We start from the raw sequence: 22,314 nt of genomic DNA on the forward strand, positions 1-22,314 counted from the left end.
CAAATATAGGTAGACCTTAGACAGTCCCAACAGTGATCTCCACAGATACACTATGTGGGCTTCTGGCATCTCTCTCAAAGCAACAAATGGGACACTATGTGCTCTCCTTTTCCCCAAACACAAAATCCTGTTGGCTCCAGCCCGAATCCTGTTCCTTCTCTTAATTCTTGGTGCGCCACCAGAAGTGCTCCCCCTTCAATCTCGGTGCGACACCAAAAGTGCTCCTAAAAGCTTGCCTTTACCACGCTGCCAAACCGAAACCAAACATAGCACTTAAAAACATCTACTGTACAAACACACATACAGTGTGTGTCAAGCGGCAACACGTCAGCCTAAGAAGGTATCTAGCTCGCGAGGCCCCCTGACTGCTGAGAGTGGCTGTGGCCCATTTTGACTGTGAGCTTTTCCATTCCTGTCCAACTGGCCTTAGTTAAAATGTCTGAATTAAACCCTGGATGACAAGTGTTTAAGAGCAGCACACCACGGTGTTAGGTGCTGTTACACCCTCTGCTCTGATGAGGTGAAAGCAAAGAAGTGGGATTTCTTTCTCTTTCGCTCTCCCTCCTTCGCCCTCTCGCTATCTCCTCTCCTTCACCTTCTTGCTCTCTCTCTCTCTCTCTCTCTCTCTCTCTCCTCTTTAATCTCTCTCTCTTTCATAACTGAGCCTGGTCCTTACCGACCCAAACTGTCACAGTGCCACAGCCAGGGGCTTATGGGTAAAGTGGCTCTGTCACCTGAGTGTCTCGGAGCTGTGACACCTTCCTCGCGGATCTCACAACTCCCAAAGTCCTCAACTCTCCTCGGCACTCCGACATTCACAGGTTTGGTGACTAAGCTGCAGCACAGTCCCTCCGGGCCAGGTTATTAAACCACATGACCCTTTCAATCCTCATAGTATTTCATATGGCCCTTAGAGACTATTGTCAAGGATATTAAGACCACATAAGCCTTTTCAAAAGGCCCATATGAAAATGGTATGAATGCATAGCACACACAACACAAGGCTGATTGGTTGGGAGACGGGGTCATTTGGTTCCCTTATCCAATGGAACGCCCGCCGATTGCACTTACATCGGGAGAGGTAAGAACTAGCCTCACTCTAATCTCTGCTCATCACGCTCTCCCCAAGACCTCCAATTAATGTGCAATTAAATAACGACAGGACAGGAAGGACTTAAATGCTCACTCTCTCTCGACAACTCACTCACTCACGCAAACTATTAAGGGGCGGAGGTGGAGACATTTTGATCGCTTAATGACATACAATTGACCAGCTCAGTGCAATCTGACAGTCTGGGTTACTTCTGCAAGCGTTCCCCAGGCAGGAGGCTTTCTCTCTAGGTGTTAACCTGCTCGAGCCACATTGTAGGTGTGCGTGTCCCAAATGCCACCCCATTCAATATATAGTGGACTACATTTGACCAGGGGCCTCTCTCTCTCTCTCTCTCTCTCTCTCTCGCTCTCTCGCTCTCTCGCTCTCTCGCTCCCTCGCCCACAGCGGTGGGGCTCTCCTAGCCCCGGGCTATAGTGGGAATGTCATATTTTATTTAATTAGGGTCTATTAAACATAATTAAATTGCGCTGAAATTTAAGACAGCTAAGTGGCAATATAAGGTGGTCGCTGAGCAAGGCTCCGTGTCCTGCTGATACCGGAGCGTCAGAGAAATATTGAATTCAACCCTGGAGTGGTTCCTCTTCCATGGCTGTCCTATATACTCATAGATAACATTGACTTTCCTCACAGCAGGCCAAGGGAGGGGAGGAAGAGAAGGATCACTGTAAAGGGAATGGAATATGAGGTGTTGCAGGTGCGTGTTTGTCCCCCCCCTTGATATGAGTTGTGGAGATCAAAGCGGTTGCGTTTTGTTTTTATGATCATCAGCCTGAAGGGAGGAGGCGTTGGCCTGTTGTGTGTAATACTACCCTCTGCTTTCGGATATTCTCAGTGTTACGTTTCATCCCCAGGTTTACTAAATAAATAAATACAAAACGAGGCTAGGTCTTCTCAGTCTACTGTACTGCAAACACACTCCGGGTGGCTGGTGTTTATCGCAAACACAAGACAAGAGAAGAGAAGACCGAAAAAAAAGAAGAGCTGTGGCGTGTCACGTGACAGGAAGTGATTGCTAAGACATGGTCCCTCCCCTTCCTGTGTGAGAGCTGTCAGTCCCAGGGCAGGTATGTAGTGTGGTGATGAGATGGGGTCTGACGGCTGGGTGAAGCACGGGAGTGTCCAAGCTTGTCAAAACAACCTTGCTGTGTCTCTTAGGGAGATTCCTCTCTCTCTCATCCAGACACACAGGAACACATCAAACTGCTGTTTGGACGTGAAGACTCAACAGAACAGCGAGAGGAGAGGTCCTCAGAGCACAGAGACTCATAATGCTGTTCTGTCCACAATCAGCTGCTACTATCACTGTGGAAGCTGAAAAACCTCCCACACTCCTCTTTTATGCTCTCTCTCTCTCCCTTTTCTCTCACTCCCTTTTTCACCACTAGAAGATGACAGATGGATATATTATATTAAAAGAGAGGGAAAAAAAACAAATTCATGAAAAATGATCGGTGCTTGGAGAGCAAAGATACCACTTCTATTTTTAAAAAGCTCGCTGAGAGTATGAGTGTGTTTCTTCTTTTTTTTTCCTTTTCCATTTCACGTTGAGAACAAATGGAAGTGGAAAGGTTTAGCATAAAAGAATACTTTACCCTGCTGGGAGGCAATTATAAATGGTGGTCGGCTGCAGGCTTGTGTTTAGCCCCACGCACAAGCTGACATTCAAGCTTCTTAATCACTTTCTGAGGACGCCTCCTCCTCGCCCTGCTTTCTATCCCTCGCACCCCATTCTCTCTCTCTCTCTCTCTCTCTCTCTCTGTCTCTCTCTGTCTCTCTCTGTCTCTCTCTCTCTCTCTCTCTCTCTCTCTCTCTCTCTGTCTCTCTCTCTCTCTCTCTGTCTGTCTCTCTCTCTCTCTCTCTCTCTCTCTCTCTCTCTCTCTCTCTCTCTCTCTCTCTCTCTCTCTCTCTCTGTCTCTCTCTGTCTCTCTGTCTCTCTCTGTCTCTCTCTCTCTCTCTCTCTCTCTCTCTCTCTCTCTCTCTCTCTCACGGAAGGCATAAATGTATTTATAGAAAACCTTAATATGATTTGCATAGGCACATTTCACCTGTCGTTATTTTAATCCTCCTGTTATCATTTATGGGGTTGATTTCTAAAATGCGCTTGAAATGAAATGCTTGCAAAAATTATATTTTGCTTAGAAATATAAATATAAATTATATTTAGCTTGGAAATGGAAATACAAATATTAAATGTTATTTCTGTAGTTTAATTTACTATTGATATACACGTCCAATTTAACCTCTAACATGTTTTTCCCTTTTATTGTAAAAATGGTTCTGTTGCTAGAATATATACTGTGCAATTATAATTTTTCACAAGCATAATTGAGCTGATTTCACAAAAAGACTATGCAGTAAGATAGCTGTCAATAATATGTGCATATCACATAAAAAACACAGTGTGTACAAAATAAATCCTCTTAACGTGACCTCAAATTAACAATACCAATCAATTAGTGCACATGCCTCAGTACACTTCTCAAGGCATGCTATACGCACCAGCTGTGCGATGTCATTAAGTAGTGGCCTATTTGCAACCTATCACGTTTTTCTCCTTGGAGAATAAGAGTATAAAATGAAAAAAAATGAAGATCAAGCTTCGATTTAAGACATATTTTTTTTGAACAAGCCTCAAATTACCATATCAAATTGCTGTAAAAAAAAATAAAAAAAATAAATGTTTTCTCTAAACAGTTGAAGTGCACAGGGAGCTGCTGAGGGATGCCTTCTAAGGCAGAGAGGAAGGGAAGTTCTCAGAAGTGTACAGAGACACGGTGTTAAAATATTGATAAAGTTCCCCTGAACGCTAGTGTTTTACTGCACCGGCCAAACCGCAGAGCCACACACTTCAGAGCGCAGGATCATACACACGCAGTCGCAGACTTAGGAGTGCACATGTTGAAGCCGCACACTCACTGCAGAATAGTATTGTTGAGTTCTAAAATATTACACAGTAGCTATCAATCCATTGTTACATTTAAAAAAAAATTTTTTAAATGCATTCGAGGGCAATATGAAAATATTCAGATAAACCTTGACATAAGGTCTTTGTCTCCAATGACTACCAGTGTCAATGAGGAAGCAGAGTGAAGAAGCATGGTGGCTCATGGATAATTTTGCCACTTCCTGATGACTAGGAGACGTGAGGTATTGTGTCGATGGTGGTGGAGAAGAAATTGTCTTTGCTCCCGCTGGTTTAACTTCACAAATAACGATTTGCAGAAGGAAGAGACGGAGGAGGAAAGACAAAAATCAGAATAAAAGCTGTAATGATGAAGACCGAGTGAGGCAGTGTCATAAACCTGCGTTGGTTTCTCCTGGCAACGTTGTCCATCCCAGAATATGATTGTATTTTATGAGACCCATTTCCCTCTGGGTTTCTTTGTGGAGGACTTGACTTGCCTGAAAGATAACTATGGAGGTAAGGAGCTCCCTCTCTTCTCTCCCCCTTGCTTCCAGCTGGTCTAAGCTAAACTGCCTCTTTACCCCACTGAATAGGGAACTAGCTCTTTTAATCCTGCTCGGTTTTTCCTTTTTTTTTTGCCTATATAAATCTTAATGAGCTTTTCACCTTTTAAGCAGATGGCTTAGGCTGGATTTCTCCATGAGAGTAGGGGTGAGTCTCTGTCACGTTTTGCACAATTTGTTTCAACTAGCCGAGTCCTTGAGGGGGTTTTAGGGCTTTGAGTGGGTAATGTGCTGTTTCTCCTCTCTCCTCTGTCCTCTCTCGTCGTTCTGCACGGCACCCGCTCTGCCCTAATGAAATCAGCTCACCCTCTCCCCTTTCTATTTCTCTCTCATGAGGGGCTGAGCACTATCACAATCACAACAGGAAGCCCCTGTCTGGCTGCTACAGAGGTAAATGAGAGGAGAGATAATGTGTGTGTGTGTGTGTGCGTGCGTGTGTGTGTGTGACCTACCTGCCAGGGCACTCTCCTGCTTGGGGCAAATTCCTTTGGTGGGCGTCACCATCAGCCTCTCATCCTCTTCCTCCTCCGGTGTCACCTGGATTCCGATTTCCACCGGTTCCACCACTTTCCTCAGCTGGCTGTGACCGTGGCGACCCTGGTTCTGCTGCTGCTGGTGGGGCGGGGAGGGGCTGCTGCGGTCGGCGGCCATCTTGTCGTAGCAGCCAGGACCTTGCAGTAGGGCCTGGCACTGCTTCTTCTTGTGCTCGATGAAGAGCAGGATGTCTCCCAGGGGGAAGTTCATCTGACACTGGCCACAGGTGAGCAGGTCGTGGTCCCCCAGCCCCATGGCCAGGCTGTCAGATAGGCTGGGGTCCAGCAGGGCCGGGTGGGACAACAGGGGGTGAGGTTGAAGGTGAGGGTGGGGGTGAGGTTGGGTGAGGGAGTCAGACACGGAAAGTCCGCCATCCACATGGTCAGCCTCCGCCGCTGAGAGAGAGAGAAAGTGAGAGAGAGAGAGAGAGAGAGAGAGAGAGAGAGGGGGAGGGTTATTATAAATAGTGTGATTTGTTCTGTGGAAGTGTAGAACACAGCTCTGGGTTATAGCAGGGGATCCCAGACGTATTCACTCGGGGCCCCCCTTCCAGCATTGGGGAACATGACACACACTGTTCACACCCCTCTAATTTTGCAGGTTTATAGCTTATTTCCTGCAATTCTACACGTGTTGTCATGGGCTGCAAAGGAAATGTTACACGTTTTAAAGCTAATTTAAAAATTAAAAAAACGTTAGATGACAAGATAAAAAATGTTTGATGACATGGGCTAGTTGATCTGGACATTTCTGACAAGGTATGGTATGGTATGCAATGACTAACATGACAAGAGGAACTGATTTTGAAATTGCACCTTGCGCGTTATACTATTACAACTTTCAAGAGTAAGTTTAAAGCCGGACAGAGTTCCTTTAAAAAAATATAAATAATAATAATTTTGGGGGGGGGGACTTCTGAGCTCCCCTGCCGACCCCCTGGTTTATAGGACTCTGTCTGAAAGAAATAGAGAAAGAAAGAAAGAGAAAGAGAGAAAGGGAGAGAGAGAGAGAGAGAGAGAAACTGGCATTTTCTACAACCACAAAAGCCCTGCAGATCTGCTGGCTGATTCTGTCACCTAGATAAACAGAGACTCACAAACCGCAGACAACTGCCCTCTACTCCCTCTCCCCCTTCCTCTCTCATAGCCTCCATTTTGAAATATCATCCAACACCTTTCAACACGTGGCTACAATCGCCTCTTTGTAGTCCGAGGCTCTCGTTCGTTGTTGCCACCTTCACACTCTTACAATAAAACCTTTTTGTCTGCCACTTCTCGCTGCGCCTCTTCATCTCTCCCTACTTCCTTTGCCTGTTTCTCTTCACCCCACTGACCTTAGCTGGCTAGAGCGTCTCTCAGACACATGCCAACTTCAGCCAGCGCTGTGCTGTTGTTCGTCAGGCTTTGGGCTGCGCTGAGCAGAGTGTCTCTCTACCGTACTGTACTACTGTGCTGTCTTGTACTGTGGTGCAAAGGGTTCAAGTTCATGTGTGCAGAGAGCATGTTTGTAGATACGTGGGGCTGTATATAAACTGTGATGCTATCGCCACGGCAATCATAGCCTGAGATGTTATCCTCACACACCAGCGGCGCGGGGTAAAAGAGAGGGCGGGAGAGAGAGAGAGAGAGAGGGAGAGGGAGAGAGAGAGGTCTCAGGGAGAGAGATAAAGTGGTACGCAGAAGAGAAGCTGGGGGTGAGGACAGAGGTAAAGACAGGTTGACAGGTTAAGAGAGAGAGAGAGAGAGAGAGAGAGAGAGAGAGAGAGAGAGAGAGAGAAGAAGGGATAGAGAAAGAGGGGGGTTTGAGCAACTGATAAAAAGAGGTTGATTTTTTAAAAAGCAAGGGTAAACGATATAGGTAGCGTGAGCCCCTGGCATGCTGCTCAGGTAGCCCTGTTTACATGTCCCCCGGGACTCTCTCCCTCCTTCACTAATTGTAGATGATGGATCACTAGCAGGCTGTGCATCCTTCTGCCATTTGTATAAGCTCCAGATTATAAATGCAGACAGATTTGTAATGTCGAACTGAGCAAAGGCCTCTGGATATATGATCACACCTTTAGCATGTGTTTGTTTTGCTCATGTTTATTCTTTTAACAGAAACAGCCACAACGGGTTAAAAACATCATCCCCAATTATTACCACAGTCAAAAGTGTATACAGGACATTCAGTGAATGGAAATACTGTGTTTGATTTCATTCAATGGCATTCAATACTTCTACCTTTAATATCATACATTATTATTATGAACTGGCATACCTATGGTACATGTAGTACATATGGAGCAGAAAAACAACTCATTTTGTATTCTATTGCTTCCCTGTGATGTAAAATAGCCATTGCCTGATCAATGCCGGATGACTCTGTCGTGGAAGACACGAGGAGAAGTAGGTGGTATTTTGCCTCGGCTTCACTTTTCCAGCATCATATCTAGATGCATGTAGCATTACTGTTGACATGCAACCATTGTGTTGTATGATCACACCCAGGAGTGTGCGTGTGCGGGTGCGTGCGTGTCATGGACTGATCCTAACACACACACCCCCCCCCCCCCACACACACACACACACACAGAGCCGAGGTGCCCTGCAGGCATAGGCAGGCCATCTGTGCATCAAATTAGGCTGCAGTGGTTCTCCTGTGTAAATGAACAAGCCACAGAGATCAGCCCACACACACACACACACACACACACACACACACACACACACACAGTTATAAACAATTGTCAATTGTGCTATCAGGCACTCACTTTGCATTGCATTGTGGGAACTGAAGTCGATTTCCTGCTGTGAGTAGAGAGGTGTGGTGACATCAGGAAGTGACTGTAGACAGCTCAACACACTCTGATCAGGAACTGTGAATCACAGCCTAGCTAATGTTGCTCTCTGATTTACACTGGGAAGGTATTCACAGCAGTCTAAATATCGCTACCTGAAGGATTCGGCTCCTATAGACTACAGAAGGACATCAGTAGTGGCAGCGGTGTTAAGCCTGTGCTGACTAGGCTTTACTCTGCACTCTAGAAGACTGTCATGAGTCAAACAAACAAACACTGTCAGATTGTGTGGGATTGGATCAGTGAACTGTGCTGAGATATTAGGGAAGTCTATGATGGCGTCTGCATGCACGCTGTTGTCCACGGCACCCCTTGCCTACCACCCCCCCCCCCCGATAACCATGCTGTCGCCTAGGTTACATTACGTCTCATCATTCTCTCTGATCCCTCAACAAATACTTCCTATAATTCCATTAGAGCCTCAGAAATGTCAAATGTTACTCATCTTCATCCAGCACACTCCGCAGAGACAGGAGGCGTGCGTCGAATTAGAGCCCTATTCCCTATCTAGTGCACTAGGGTGTTGATTTGGATACAGCCTACAGATTAGGGGACGCGAAGGAGAGAGAGAGAGACAGAGACAGAGACAGAGACAGAGACAGAGAGAGAGAGAGAGAGAGAGAGAGAGAGAGACAGAGACAGAAACAGAGACAGAGAGAGAGACAGAGAGAGAAAGAGAGAGAGCGAGAGAGAGAGAGAGAGAGAGAGAGAGAGAGAGAGAGAGAGAGAGGGTGATATGTTCACAGTCGGGTTTAAATATAACTTAAACCTGCAGTATAGAGCATGTACTGAGATATACTCCATCTGGCCTCATACAAACTGAAGACTCAATGTGTTTGACCTGTATTAAAGTTTGAGGCTTTTTGAGAAGAAAAGACAAGCTGATACAAGTGTCCATTTGTTTTCTAGCTGACATGTTCTCTGTGGCTTTTGTCTCCGAGACACAACATGTGCAGGTCTTGATGAGGTTGGTAGGTTGTTGCTCAAGATGTGGCTTAGGGTGTGTGGGTCTCTATGCAAATGACAGATGTGAAGGCAGAAAGGAAGAAACTCCTGGCTTTGCCCTAATTGACATAATAAGACTGGCTGAGTATGAGGGGAACCTTGGTAACAAGTAGTTCACTATGTACTCTACGGAATAGGGTGCCATTTTGGGACGTAGTCTGAGTCAGAGAACCTACAAATTGGGTTTCAATTAGCGGGTGTAAAGCACAAAAACCCAAAGCAAATTGAGCATCTAAGAATGAACGACAAGCTAAAATGGACGGAAGCCTTCACTTTCGAGCAACCAGCCAGCTCATCTTTTTTAAATTTCAGAGAAACTCCATTCATAGTGTTTCTCCCAAAGGAGAGTGAAATTGCTGCTGACAGGTATCTGGCCAATCAGATTGTCCGTCTCGCTGGCCCAGAAAAAAAGGCCCATTTCTCTTTCCAGCAGAGTTTGGTTATATAATACAGCCCGAGGAGTGTGTCGATATTCTACGCTAACTTTTGCCATGGTCATCATCAGGGAGAGGAGAGAGTTGTCATGTTAATATCTCGGGGTAAACCGTTCCGCCGCTTACCTCCTCCGTTCCGTTTGCCCTCGCTCCTCGCTACAAACACTTTTAATAAAGCGAGACTGTTCCCATTCTCCACACCGCAAATAAAACCCTGAAGATAACAGTCCTCTATTCACACGCAAATGTAATAACGTTGAAACTCTAAAATGCTTTTCAAATGTTTTTCTTTCTCTCTGTCTCGCTTTTCTCTTCACGGTTACAGACGGTCAGAGGTGGCTAATTAGAGAGCACACGTCATTTCTGACTGATTTCATATTGTTTTTCACTGCCACCATTTAAATCATGAAAGAAAAAAGCTCCTCTAATTCTGTCCAGATAGAAAGTTCTGCTCTGTGCCAATTAAGACCATTCATAGTGGTGCTGTTACATGTGCTGCTGGGAGAGAAAGGAAGGAGGTAAGGAGGTAAGGAAGGAAGGAAGGAATGAAGTAGGTAAGGAAGGAAGGAATGAATGAAGTAGGTAAGGAAGGAAGGAAGGAAGGAAGGAAGGAAGGAAGGAAGGAAGGAAGGAAGGAAGGAAGGAAGGAAGGAAGGAAGGAAGGAAGGAAGGAAGGAAGGAAGGAAGGAAGGAAGGAAGGAAGGAAGGACGGGAAAATACCTAATCAAACTATAAAAGACAGTTTACTGTTTGTTCACTATTTTCCTCCATGCCGCACTACGCCACGCCGTGGCAGGCGGCTCTCACCAAGGCTGCGTGTTTGCGGCTGAGACTGCAGTCAGTGCCACCACACACACACACACACACACACACACACACAAACACTCTCTCACAGAGACGTAAAGCACAAACACATTCATGCACAAATGTAGACGTGCCGAACGCACACCGGTCTGGCATACGCACAAAGAAAACAGCGCTTAACTCACATACCTCCCCTACTCCAATGTACTGTCACCCTAACCAACTTTCAGCCAACCTCAATAGAACTGAGGAAGAGCCCTGTCAGACACAGACACAAGCTAGGCTTAGAGACACATACAAACACTTAGACAAAAATTCACACTTCTCCTGTAAATATACACATACTTAACACAAACAAACAGGCGTATAGGGCTTAGGCAAGGTCCACAACCAGACACCCAGGCCTGGGTTCACACGCCGTTTCGCTGGACACCCAGGCCTGGGTGCACACACTGCCTGACAGAGTTAACAACCAGAAAGCCACTCTCTCTAACCAACCATAATCACACAGTACATATCTGAGTGGGTTTCAAACCAGAGGGTATATATTAAACATCTCTCTCTCTCTCTCTCAGTCTCACGTCAGAAGAATTTCAAAGTGTTCCAGGTTAAGATTAAGCATGAACTCTGAACACTTAAGGTAAGGTTTAAGGTTTCTATCGCTGGATTTGAACAGAGGCATATGCTTTACACCCATCCGCCAACCCCGTCAACAGCATCCTAGCAGAACCAAAACCTACTTGAAGATAACAGAGCTCACTTTTGCCCCTAGTGGACAGTTTCCACATCCTCTCCCGACATCCTCAAACATGGATGGACTTCGAATAGTGACTTGCATCACGGGTGACCTGGCTGGTCCAGACGCAGCTGCAGTCAAGAACCCACACACGGTAAAGGAGTGTGTGAATGGAGATTATGTTTTGAATTGGAAATATTCTAGCTGTGGACTTTGAACACACACACACACACACACACACACACACACACGAGTAATGAAGGTTTTGATTCCAAGGTTTGTATGTGTGTATGAGAGAGAGAGTTTGAGCTGCCGTAGTAGTAAGTGTTTCCTCTGCTCCTACCCAGCCAAGCCTGGGTTAATTAAGAAAGAGAAAGAGAAAGAAAGAGAGAGAGAGAGAGAGAGAGAGACAGACAGACAGACAGACAGACAGACAGACAGACAGACAGACAGACAGACAGACAGACAGACAGACAGACAGACAGACAGACAGACAGACAGACAGATAGACAGAGAGAGAGGGGGAGAGAGAGAGACAGAGAGAGAGAGACAGACAGACAGACAGACAGACAGACAGACAGACAGACAGACAGACAGACAGACAGACAGAGAGAGAGAGAGAGACAGACAGAAAGGGAGAGAGAGAGACAGAGAGAGAGAGAGAGAGAGGGGAAGGTAGGAAGAAAAGCAGGAGGCCCATACTCTATAATATGTATCCACTTGTAGGCGTAAAGATAATGGCGATATATTGGATAAGGTATACCCCAGGACTGACACCTTGAAATCCATGCCGTTGTGGCATAGGCTAGAGAAGGAAAACTACACACACACATGTATCTGCAGTCACTGCCATGTACAGACTGCAGAAGACAGATAACTCACAGAAAGGCACACAGACACGCAGTGAGAGAGCTAAGAGACAGGAACTTTACACACTTCTAGCTAGATATGTTGTCCAGTGGGTCCAGCCCAGCTGTGGACGGAGCAGAGCGTCACACACTGTCAGAGCACTATAGAGACCCAGGGAGTGTCGTAAATCAGCCTATGAAAACTCTGCATGGAGTCACGGACACGGCTGAGCCCTAACCGGAACACTACAGCCTGAACCCAGCGCTACAGCCCTCTAGGTTCGGTCCCAAATGGCACCCTGCTCCCTATTTAGTGCAATGTGCAGTGCTCTGGTCGTATTGCACTGTATAGGGAATATGGTTACATTTGGAGTGCAACCTCTGTCCTCTACCCTCACATACCTTCACACAGACAAGCATAGCCTCCTCACCCAACATCAAAAACACAGAGAGAGAGAGGGAGAGAGAGAGAGAGAGAGAGAGAGAGAGAGAGAGAGAGAGAGAGAGACAAAGGCACAGGACACGCAGGAGGAGGAAGAAAGGAAGAGAGGAGAAACAAGGAGAGAATATGCGAGCGTATTAATCAAAGGGACCAGGCAGACATTTTGTTAAATTGCTCTGGAGAGGACGCCTTGTCTGAGAGAGGAGAGGTTTATTTACTGAATAATTACACGCTTTCTGCTAGATACATACAGCATATACCTAGCTAGCTACCAGAATTATCTTACCATCCATCTACATTACAGTACATACTATATGCATCTGGGTTTATACAAAATCGTTCTGGAATTGGAAACATGGTGGCATCAACTGCAAACAAAACTTACATTTCATGTTCTTAAAAAAAAAATATAGCTCAGTAAAATAATCTAAGTTCTACTTTTATAATCAAATTGTGTATTTATGTAAATGATCTCTTTAATGTGCAGCTTAAATGGAACGGACATGGGGTTAAAGATGTATCTCATTCTTTTTGAATGATCTTATAAAATGTTGATTATTAGTCCATGTTTGGAAGAGAGAGAAGGAAGGAGAGGAGGTTTGCGGATGCTTTAGGGCCGGCTGCCAGAGGCAGAGGTGTTGACAGTCGGACTCTAAACGGGGTGTTTGAACACCAACATCATCTAAAACATCCACACTGAGAGTCGTCAAAAAGCTCACTCTAACTCCTACTACCTAGCCCCATCCCCCACGACAACACACACATTTAGGAAATATGGCTTTCTACTCTCTCAGCTCATACTACAAGAGCTGCATACCACCCGCACACACAGCCTAAGAGCTCCCCCTAGCAGGTGGAAGGAAGCACGTCGAGAGAAAGAGCGGGAGAGGGAGAGAGACGGAGTCGGAGAGAGGGAGGCAAAGAGCAATATTTTATACCCCATAGAGAAAGGAGGTATTGAAACAGCTAACAACATGAAGACAGACAGTGTTAAGAGATCCATCGAGGACAGACAGTCAGTTCACCATCCCTAAAGTAAGCAAACCAGGCCTCTGGCATGCAGGTTATGGAAAGAGATAGATAGTGAGGATGGAGAAAGAGAGAGCGAGAGAGAGAGAGTTGGTGCTCTTCAGATGGTATTAAAAGTGGGGACATGGATGGTACAGTATTAGTAGCCTATTGAGGACATGGATGGTACAGTATTAGTAGCCTATTGAGGACATGGATGGTACAGTATTAGTAGCCTATTGAGGACATGGATGGTACAGTATTAGTAGCCTATTGAGGACATGGATGGTACAGTATTAGTAGCCTATTGAGCACATAGATGGTACAGTATTAGTAGCCTACTGAACACATGGATGGTACAGTATTAGTAGCCTATTGAGGACATAGAAGGTACAGTATTAGTAGCCTATTGAGGACATGGATGGTACAGTATTAGTAGCCTATTGAGGACATGGATGGTACAGTATTAGTAGCCTATTGAGGACATGGATGGTACAGTATTAGTAGCCTATTGAGCACATAGATGGTACAGTATTAGTAGCCTATTGAGGACATGGATGGTACAGTATTAGTAGCCTATTGAGGACATGGATGGTACAGTATTAGTAGCCTATTGAGGACATGGATGGTACAGTATTAGTAGCCTATTGAGGACATGGATGGTACAGTATTAGTAGTCTACTGAGCACATAGATGGTACAGTATTAGTAGCCTATTGAGGACATGGATGGTACAGTATTAGTAGCCTATTGAGCACATAGATGGTACAGTATTAGTAGCCTATTGAGGACATGGATGGTACAGTATTAGTAGCCTATTGAGGACATGGATGGTACAGTATTAGTAGCCTATTGAGGACATGGATGGTACAGTATTAGTAGCCTATTGAGGACATGGATGGTACAGTATTAGTAGTCTACTGAACACATGGATGGTACAGTATTAGTAGCCTACTGAACACATGGATGGTACAGTATTAGTAGTCTACTGAACACATGGATGGTACAGTATTAGTAGTCTACTGAACACATGGATGGTACAGTATTAGTAGCCTATTGAGGACATAGAAGGTACAGTATTAGTAGCCTATTGAGGACATGGATGGTACAGTATTAGTAGCCTATTGAGGACATGGATGGTACAGTATTAGTAGCCTATTGAGGACATGGATGGTACAGTATTAGTAGCCTATTGAGGACATGGATGGTACAGTATTAGTAGCCTATTGAGGACATGGATGGTACAGTATTAGTAGTCTACTGAACACATGGATGGTACAGTATTAGTAGCCTACTGAGGACATAGAAGGTACAGTATTAGTAGCCTACTGAGGACATGATGGTACAGTATTAGTAGCCTACTGAGGACATAGAAGGCTTTTGGACAAGTGAACCAATGACCATCTAATAGGGAGAATAGGTATAGGTATGCTGCTTTCTGAAGCTGCTGTCTTTTACTGAATACTCAATTATTCACAAAACAACAACTAGGGATTCCTGCCTTGCTCTTTCCCGCTTCTAAGTTCTGTGAATATTATGAATTGATACACATAAAGATGCTTTTTGTGTTTCTCTCTTACAGGCACACACACACACACACACACACACACACACACACACACACACAGAACAACAACGCCGGTGACTTCAGGCTTTAGAGGTAAATAGCAACACCTTCCCTAAACAACAACTAGGGATTCCTGCCTTGCTCTTTCTGCTTCTAGGTTCTGTGAATATTAGGAATTGATACACATAAAATAATAGTATTCAAGCCTTTGTCGGAATTCGTAAATTAGGGCCACGCTATAATTATTTCCAAAAACACTGTGGCCCAATCACACGGATTATCATCATCCGGATGGTACATCATCCGGATGTTCAACCGTTTTGAAACGGTTGAACAAAATGGCCCATGGCATTGATAAAAAAGTGTGACCAGTTATTATTTTAGGGGAGAATTTATGTTTTATTCCAAACAGACCTATTGAGCTCAATGCAGGTTAAAAATGTTCACCGATACACAGAGACTGGGCGGCAAAACCTCTAACACACCTTAGAATGAACACTGGTCGTTCCTCTGTCTGTCTGTCTGTCTGTCTGTCTATGGGTTCTCTACAGAACAAAGACCAGCACAGTGGGGTTCCCCTCTGGTTCTCACTCGCTCCCAACGCAATGGGAAACATGCATCTCAAGTGGTCTCGGCTGTAATTTACACAATGTCTCGCACACTGGGCCGACACACTATGTGTGTGTGTGAGTGTGTGCTTGTGTGTGTGTGTTGTTTTTTTTCGGTTGCCGTATATCTAATGGAAAGATATAGCTTAAATGTTAAAGGATTAAATTGTTTTTACTTATCTAAAAAACTACAAAATATTTAAATGTAAATATCTTGAAAAAACTCGGATAATTACAAGGCACAAATAATATATATTGGACTGTGTATCTATACAGACTCAACACATGATGTGCAGTCGCCTAAATCAGTTTAATATAAGATACCGCGGCAGAGGCGCAGTTTACCAAAGGTAGTGTTCTAATTTCCATGTTAAAAACTGTAAATCCACATTTTTCCAAAACGAACATATTCAAACAGATATCCATGCGGCACCTGGAAATGTATCAATGTTTCACACATATTGGTCGGTCGTTAAAGCTCACAGAGAACGTGGTGTGTTGTGTTATAATACAAGCATACACAACCTCCGGGCTGCTGGCGAGCCAGTCAAAGCGTTGAAGTGCAACACTGCAAAGTTTACAGTTCTCCTTGCCTTCCTTCGCTAAGAACAAAGCTGAATGAACTAGTGCAATTGAACCTTTGTCGAAGCCGGCTGTCTCAAAGGCACTCACGGGGCTAATCCAAGAGGAAGACCTTCACTTAACTACGACTGAATGCCATAGACGACGTGTTAATTAGTAGGCAGACGCAAGCACACACACATACACACTTTTTTAATGCCTTCTTAAGACCTCCCCTTTAAGTAAAAAAAAAAAAGGAGGGGAGATAGAAGAAGACCTAACACGTGGTTTCATCATCGTATATCACAATAATATAAGATTTTAAGTAAAGCGTCTGCGGCGAAGACATTTTAGTGACTTGCAACAGAATGAAGAGTTCACTTAGCTGAATAGATAAATCACATTTTCCTTCTTTTTTTATGGACACAAGTTCTCAACAGCCAAATGAAAAGAATGTGACATATTGGTTGCTTCAAACGGATATATTATCTAATAGTGCGTGAAAGAATTATGCCCAGTCTGCTGATGCCGTACGTGCATGTGAGATTCGGCATTCACGTGTATGAATTTGCATATGCGTGTGTGTGTGTGTGTGTGTGTGTGTGTGTGTGTGTGTGTGTGTGTGTGTGTGTGTGTGTGTGTGTGTGTGTGTGTGTGTGTGTGTGTGTGTGTGTGTGTGTGTGTGTGTGTGTGTGTGTGCATTCAACCATACATCCAAAACCATTGCGTCTCTGACACAGACGTTATTAAATGCACAAGTGCCATGCCACAGGTTGCAGCCAGCTCCTCCCCTGACTGAACAACCATGACTTAGAACTGAACACTTATCAGACAGGTTTGACCTGCTAGATATTCTGACTTCCCCTCATCATCCTAGTCACAGGGTGTACTGTACTATTCTACTGCACCATTCAGAACTCACTGAAAGCCCGACGTTTCTACCAAAGTGTTAATTTGAAAATGTCTTCTGCACACACAGCCACACAGAGACAAACAGGGGCATGCAGAGAAGTGCAGTGTCGTTTGGTGTGTGTGTGTGTGTGTGTGTGTGTGTGTGTGTGTGTGTGTGTGTGTGTGTGTGTGTGTGTGTGTGTGTGTGTGTGTGTGTACTAAGACAGTGGGAGGCAGGATACACTATAAGGCAAGGTGTGTGTGTGTGTGTGTGTGTGTGTGTGTGTGTGTGTGTGTGTGTGTGTGTGTGTGTGTGTGTGTGTGTGTGTGTGTGTGTGTGTGTGTGTGTGTGTGTGTGTGTGTGTGTGTGTGTGTGTACTAAGACAGGGGGAGGCAGGATACACTATAAGGCAATGTGTGTGTGTGCACCCTCACACCAATCTAAGGGTTGTCTCAGAAGTAGATTGACACTCCGATTGTCAGTCAGTCACCGGTTTCCTTCCAACATTAGTGTGGTCGCCATATTTATTCAATTACCACAGTTATAGTCTACATTGGAGATTAGTTTTGGATACTTATACAACACTAAAACAGGCCTGTTCTACCTCTGCCCTAACCATAGCTACCTCACACACACACACACACACACACACACACACACACACACACACACAAAGACAAAGACACGCAATCAGCTCTAAGTCTGATAACTTCTCAAATCTATAGGTTCCAGATCAACAAGGTACATTCATATACATGGCACATGAGGTGTGTATCTCACAGGCCAATTGCAAACGCTGTACTGTCCAGTGTCCTGCAGAGTTCAGTGGGAGAAGGATGGCTGTGCTTGCCCCTCTGCAAGCGAAACAAAGCATTGCTGTTATTTGAATCAAATTGCAAGCCAATGACAACAGGAGCGGATGAAGACAGGATGGGATAACTAGCTAGAGGAGAAATCTGTGTTAAATGATGGAAGACTGGAGCAGTAGCCATCATAGACAAACCGGAGTCCAGAGGACTGACTCAGGAGCCAGACTAGTAAACAGTAGATACACACACAGAGAGACATACAGGCACACCCACACACACAAAAAAAACGATTTTGCCATAAAAGTAAGTGGTGTGTGGGAGAGAATGTGCAGAGTACACAGTCCTAACCCCAAACAACACAAAACACATTGGACTCAGATGACATCACCATGGAGGGCCTCTGTTCTCAGTTAGCGGGATGGATTAGACTCGGAGACTACTTCAGAACCCCATTGAAGAAGAAATGACAGAGGGATTTAATTGCTTTGAACTTGGACTCTCATATGCCTAAAAGTGCTCTTTAAAATTTGACCAGGTTATCTTTGTTTCTTCATATGTCTGGTTGGTATTTTGTAGGTTAGCTAGACGTTTAATAAATGTTTATGTAACACAATGCTACTACTATCATATTGTACTTTTTTTTTTAAATAACAATTAATTAATTAATAGGTGTTTCCTACACGTTGATGCGCGATATTAAATAGAGATAGGGTAATACTTTTTTCATAAAATGTCAGCGTTTCCTGATCAATCTTTTCTTGACTATAATTTAACTTGCCACCACTCTGTGCATGCAGCGCTTCGAAGACGCTGGCGCTCCTGCGCCTAACTGCGCTGTCTATGCCTGTCAATATCCACTTGTACATGTCGCGTATAGTAGTCCATATCTACCTGCTGTATAAGTCAAAACCTAGAACCTTTACAATTAATGAATTGGTAATAGACATTTAATCGCCTGCAAAAACGCGCACACACACTATTTGAAATTAGAGATGTTTTGGGAAACACATGCTGAATGAATTTTGAATATCTTAAAGACTGAATATAGAGTAGCTGGATAACAAGGCAACGGGGGAGAGGTCAACAAATCACACAACAACAAAAAAGAGAGGATGAAAAGTGGACCTAGCCCACAAAACAAAACCTTATGATGAACATAAATCTGGTAAATCCATATAGCTTGCCAAGACACAAAGTAGGCCTACTCACTTTCAATTACCTCACGATATCCTGAGAAATCTGTATAATTGAAATATGAACATAGGCTATATACACCATGCCAAGGTGTCATTAAATTAATTCAGCTGTCAAATTCTTTTGTAATAATGCAATTCGGGGGGTGCGGGGAGAGGGGGGGGGGCGTCAAAGCAGAGACTAAGGGCAATTGCAGCTTTGGTTTACAGATGGCGCGAGGATATCTGACTAGTGCTCGATAAAGGGAGGGAGAACTGTAAAATATTTATATTTTTAAATTGTCTTAAGAAATTCAACATATATTCGGTTCAATACTCCCAAAAAACAACAGGGATACCGGCTTTGGATGTTTGATAAAAGTTTGGCGGTTTTTTTTTTTTTATTAGACTACATTTGAAAAGGCTTTGAGATTTTCTATTTGGGACACACACGTTTCCTCGATTTTCTATCAACTTTGTCATTTATCTCCAAACGATGTGTCAATACATCACTATTAGGTTGTCATTATTATCATTATTATTATTACATTGGTTGGGAATGCTTGTATTCAAGTAAGAGCACACGTGTATATAAGTGGACTACAGGATCGTGAAAGTGTGACGAAACAGAATAATGTAGTCTACAACACATGATACTTCTACGCAGTCAATTGTTCAGTCTATGGACTACAACGCCAAGTTCATCATCTATATGATATTCATCATCTATATAGAGTAAGAAATCAATTGCCTCCGACATGTCAGAGGCCCATTCCCTGACGCCAGGTATTGTACTTGATTCTGTACTTGGCCTGGAGGAGTTTGTGCAGCCAAGATACCCGACCGCCTATAACCTGCACCAACAACAGCCTATACACGTCATGCAAAGTTCAATTCTCTTTTTGGGAGAGAAGAAGTTGATGGTGATATAACTGTATAAGAACTTACTGTATACTTAACAGATATTTAGACCTAATAAGGGAAAGATGTTATTTTCTATATTTATGCAGCTTTCACAAAAGTAGTCTCGACTTGTAGCACATGCATAAAGTCTGTTGAATTTAAATGTAAACCGTAAAACAAATAGAGTACCTGCAATATAATATATTTAATTGTTAAGCAGAAATGGATTTAAAGGCAATGCCCTTGTTGTACCTTTATAGTGTCAAATGCCATTATTTATCAACTAGTGAAAACGTGTGACATTCTGTAGTTCAAAACTATGTTTTTCCCAACCCTGGTGTAACGCACTGAAGAGTTCACAACCCTCACTTAAATTGATCAAATTAGCCACATGTGTAAGTAAAGATAGGCGTCACAAAATGACACATGAACTTCCACTGAATGTAAAAATAAATAAAAAAGTAAAGAAAGCTGTCCCCAATGAGCTGTGTGATTCTGAGGGAAATGGAAAAGCAGGTACTTACGTGCTATTAATTCTCTCTGTGACACGTGCTGTGGGTTCCCCTGCTTGCGACGGGACATTGCCCTGGCATTTACACTGGCATTGCCCGGAGACCAGCACTCTGAAGGATGGGCTCGCTTCCCTCCTATTGCCTCCTCCTGCTCGGCACTCAACTTTTCACGGGACCTCCACAAGACCGAGGCTCCTGCGCTCGGACCGCCGGCCGGGGAGAGTGGTTGGTCGGGCGTCGTGCTGTAGGCTAGTGGTCCCCTCGTTTGGAGATGCGAAAATGTCTTTTGCGTTTTGTCTCTTCGGTCCACTCTGCCCCTGTGTTTGTGTGTGACGAGACCGTGGGTAGCCTGGCTATAGCCTACCTTCAATTCTATTTCACCTTCTCTCTTTAGGCTACTCACACCATTGGCAAAAGGTGTGTGAGAGAAGTGAGATCTGTCCAAGTAGAATAAAGAAAGAGATCAGACGTGGGGGAAATATCCTTGGATGATTGACGGTCGTTGTGAGTGACAGTTGAGATCAAACACCGGCAAGTGTCCCTCCACCTCGTGAGAGAAAAAGAAGAATCAGAACGCGATGGTCAGCGCGCGCTGACAGCTCGGGTACCCAGACTGTGTCCAGTCAATGGCTCAGCCTTACTTCGTTTCTTCTTTTAGAAAAATACGAAAAACTCAAATAAAAAAATCGTAAACACACACAATTACAATAATTGATGATAAAATTTTAGAAAACTATGAATCCAATTTTTCTTCTTGGGCACTTGGGTATGGCCAAGTGATGGGCACTTCTCTTGGTGCAGCCTTGAGCATGCAATGCCAGGTACGTTTCAGTCTCCTCAACTCCAAGTGCTCTGTCCCCTTGTACGGTTCTGTGGAGACCGGGCATACAGGCTGCCACCTCCTTTCTCAATAAATCAAGACCTGCACGCTTTTCTCTCCCCTTTCTCTGTGTGAGTGTGAAGATGGCGGAGTGAGTCCTGCTTCCCCCGAGCTCTCTGTCTCTCTGTGGCTAGAGCTGGCTCCGTACAATGGGATAAAATTCAAGTTCAAGTGCGGACGTGACGTTAAGTCTACAGTGAGAAAGAAAAATTGGAGACTGCAAGAGCACTGGGGGCGACTAGTGGTGGCTTTTCACAACTATCGGATCACCAGCAGCAAACAGTGGACAGCGCACTGCCGCCGTCTCTCAGAGAGAGCAGCAGTGGACGAAGCCGCTCGTTCTCACTGCCTCACAGACACACGCTGAAGGGAAACTCGCTCAGTTTCAGAAAAAAAGAGTCACTTTATTCTTTATTCATGTTATTCAGAAAAGTGTTCAAATATTTTTTTATCTCTCATTGACCTTATGACCTAAATAGATTGTTGATTTTTTTTTGTTGCTCAGACCTACTAGGCAGATTGCAAGACCATTCATATCAAATGCATTCATTGTCAGCCGTCAAAATATAATTTATTAGAAATATAATGAAAGTGATGATTTGTTTATATATAAGGTAACTTATTTTATACGTGGATGACGTTATGTGGTCAACAATAATTTTATTATATTTGCGCGTATTTCTGTCTGCGCTTTTGGCGTCCTAGTCTATTACAGTTGGAGCTGATAAGGAGGTGGAGACACTTGTCAGTCGAATAGACGTTCATATAAAGTATGCCCTCTTACATTTTCCATAGGTTATAGACAACATTAGACCCGTTTTCTGAAAGCCTTCCCTATGCGTGGAAATGTGTCGGTGTAATGATAAACATTTTAACAGCGATGGATTTTGTTCAGAGATTTTATCATAAAATACTAGAACATCTTAACTCACTGCAAATGATCAACATAAACACTGGATGTCATTTGATGTTGATTAGTCATAATTGTCTGCAATGTTTGTTTGATGTTTCAAACAAAAAAAGTGTAGCCTACCGTAGTGCGTCTTATTTATCTCTGAATATTAGTTCTCCGCAGACATTCCTTGATATACATTTAGATTTGGGGCGTTAGATATGCTGTGATAAATGTATCATGACCTAGTAAAAGACGCAAAGCAAATTCCGAGCTTCAAATGCAAT

The 22,314-nt window shown here is 44.0% G+C and overlaps 1 protein-coding gene across 3 annotated transcripts in view; it reads right to left on the reverse strand.

Moving 5' to 3' along the window:
- bcl11ba (BCL11 transcription factor B a) overlaps positions 1–21,249 on the reverse strand; it is a 71,201-nt gene extending 49,952 nt beyond the window's left edge. For all 3 annotated transcript variants that reach the window (XR_010450732.1, XM_064927781.1, XM_064927780.1), the window contains exons 1-2: positions 20,268–21,249; positions 5,035–5,511 (exon numbers count right to left, since the gene is read on the reverse strand). Coding sequence is in view for 2 of the 3 variants with exons in the window: in XM_064927781.1 (XP_064783853.1) it covers positions 5,035–5,511; positions 20,268–20,325 (535 nt within the window). In the remaining variant the exon portion in view is untranslated. The remainder of the gene's footprint in view (positions 1–5,034; positions 5,512–20,267) is intronic.
- Between the last annotated feature and the right edge of the window lie 1,065 nt (positions 21,250–22,314).

Source organism: Oncorhynchus masou, chromosome 21 (genome assembly GCF_036934945.1).
Source record: "Oncorhynchus masou masou isolate Uvic2021 chromosome 21, UVic_Omas_1.1, whole genome shotgun sequence".
Classification (NCBI taxonomy): Eukaryota; Metazoa; Chordata; class Actinopteri; order Salmoniformes; family Salmonidae; genus Oncorhynchus; species Oncorhynchus masou.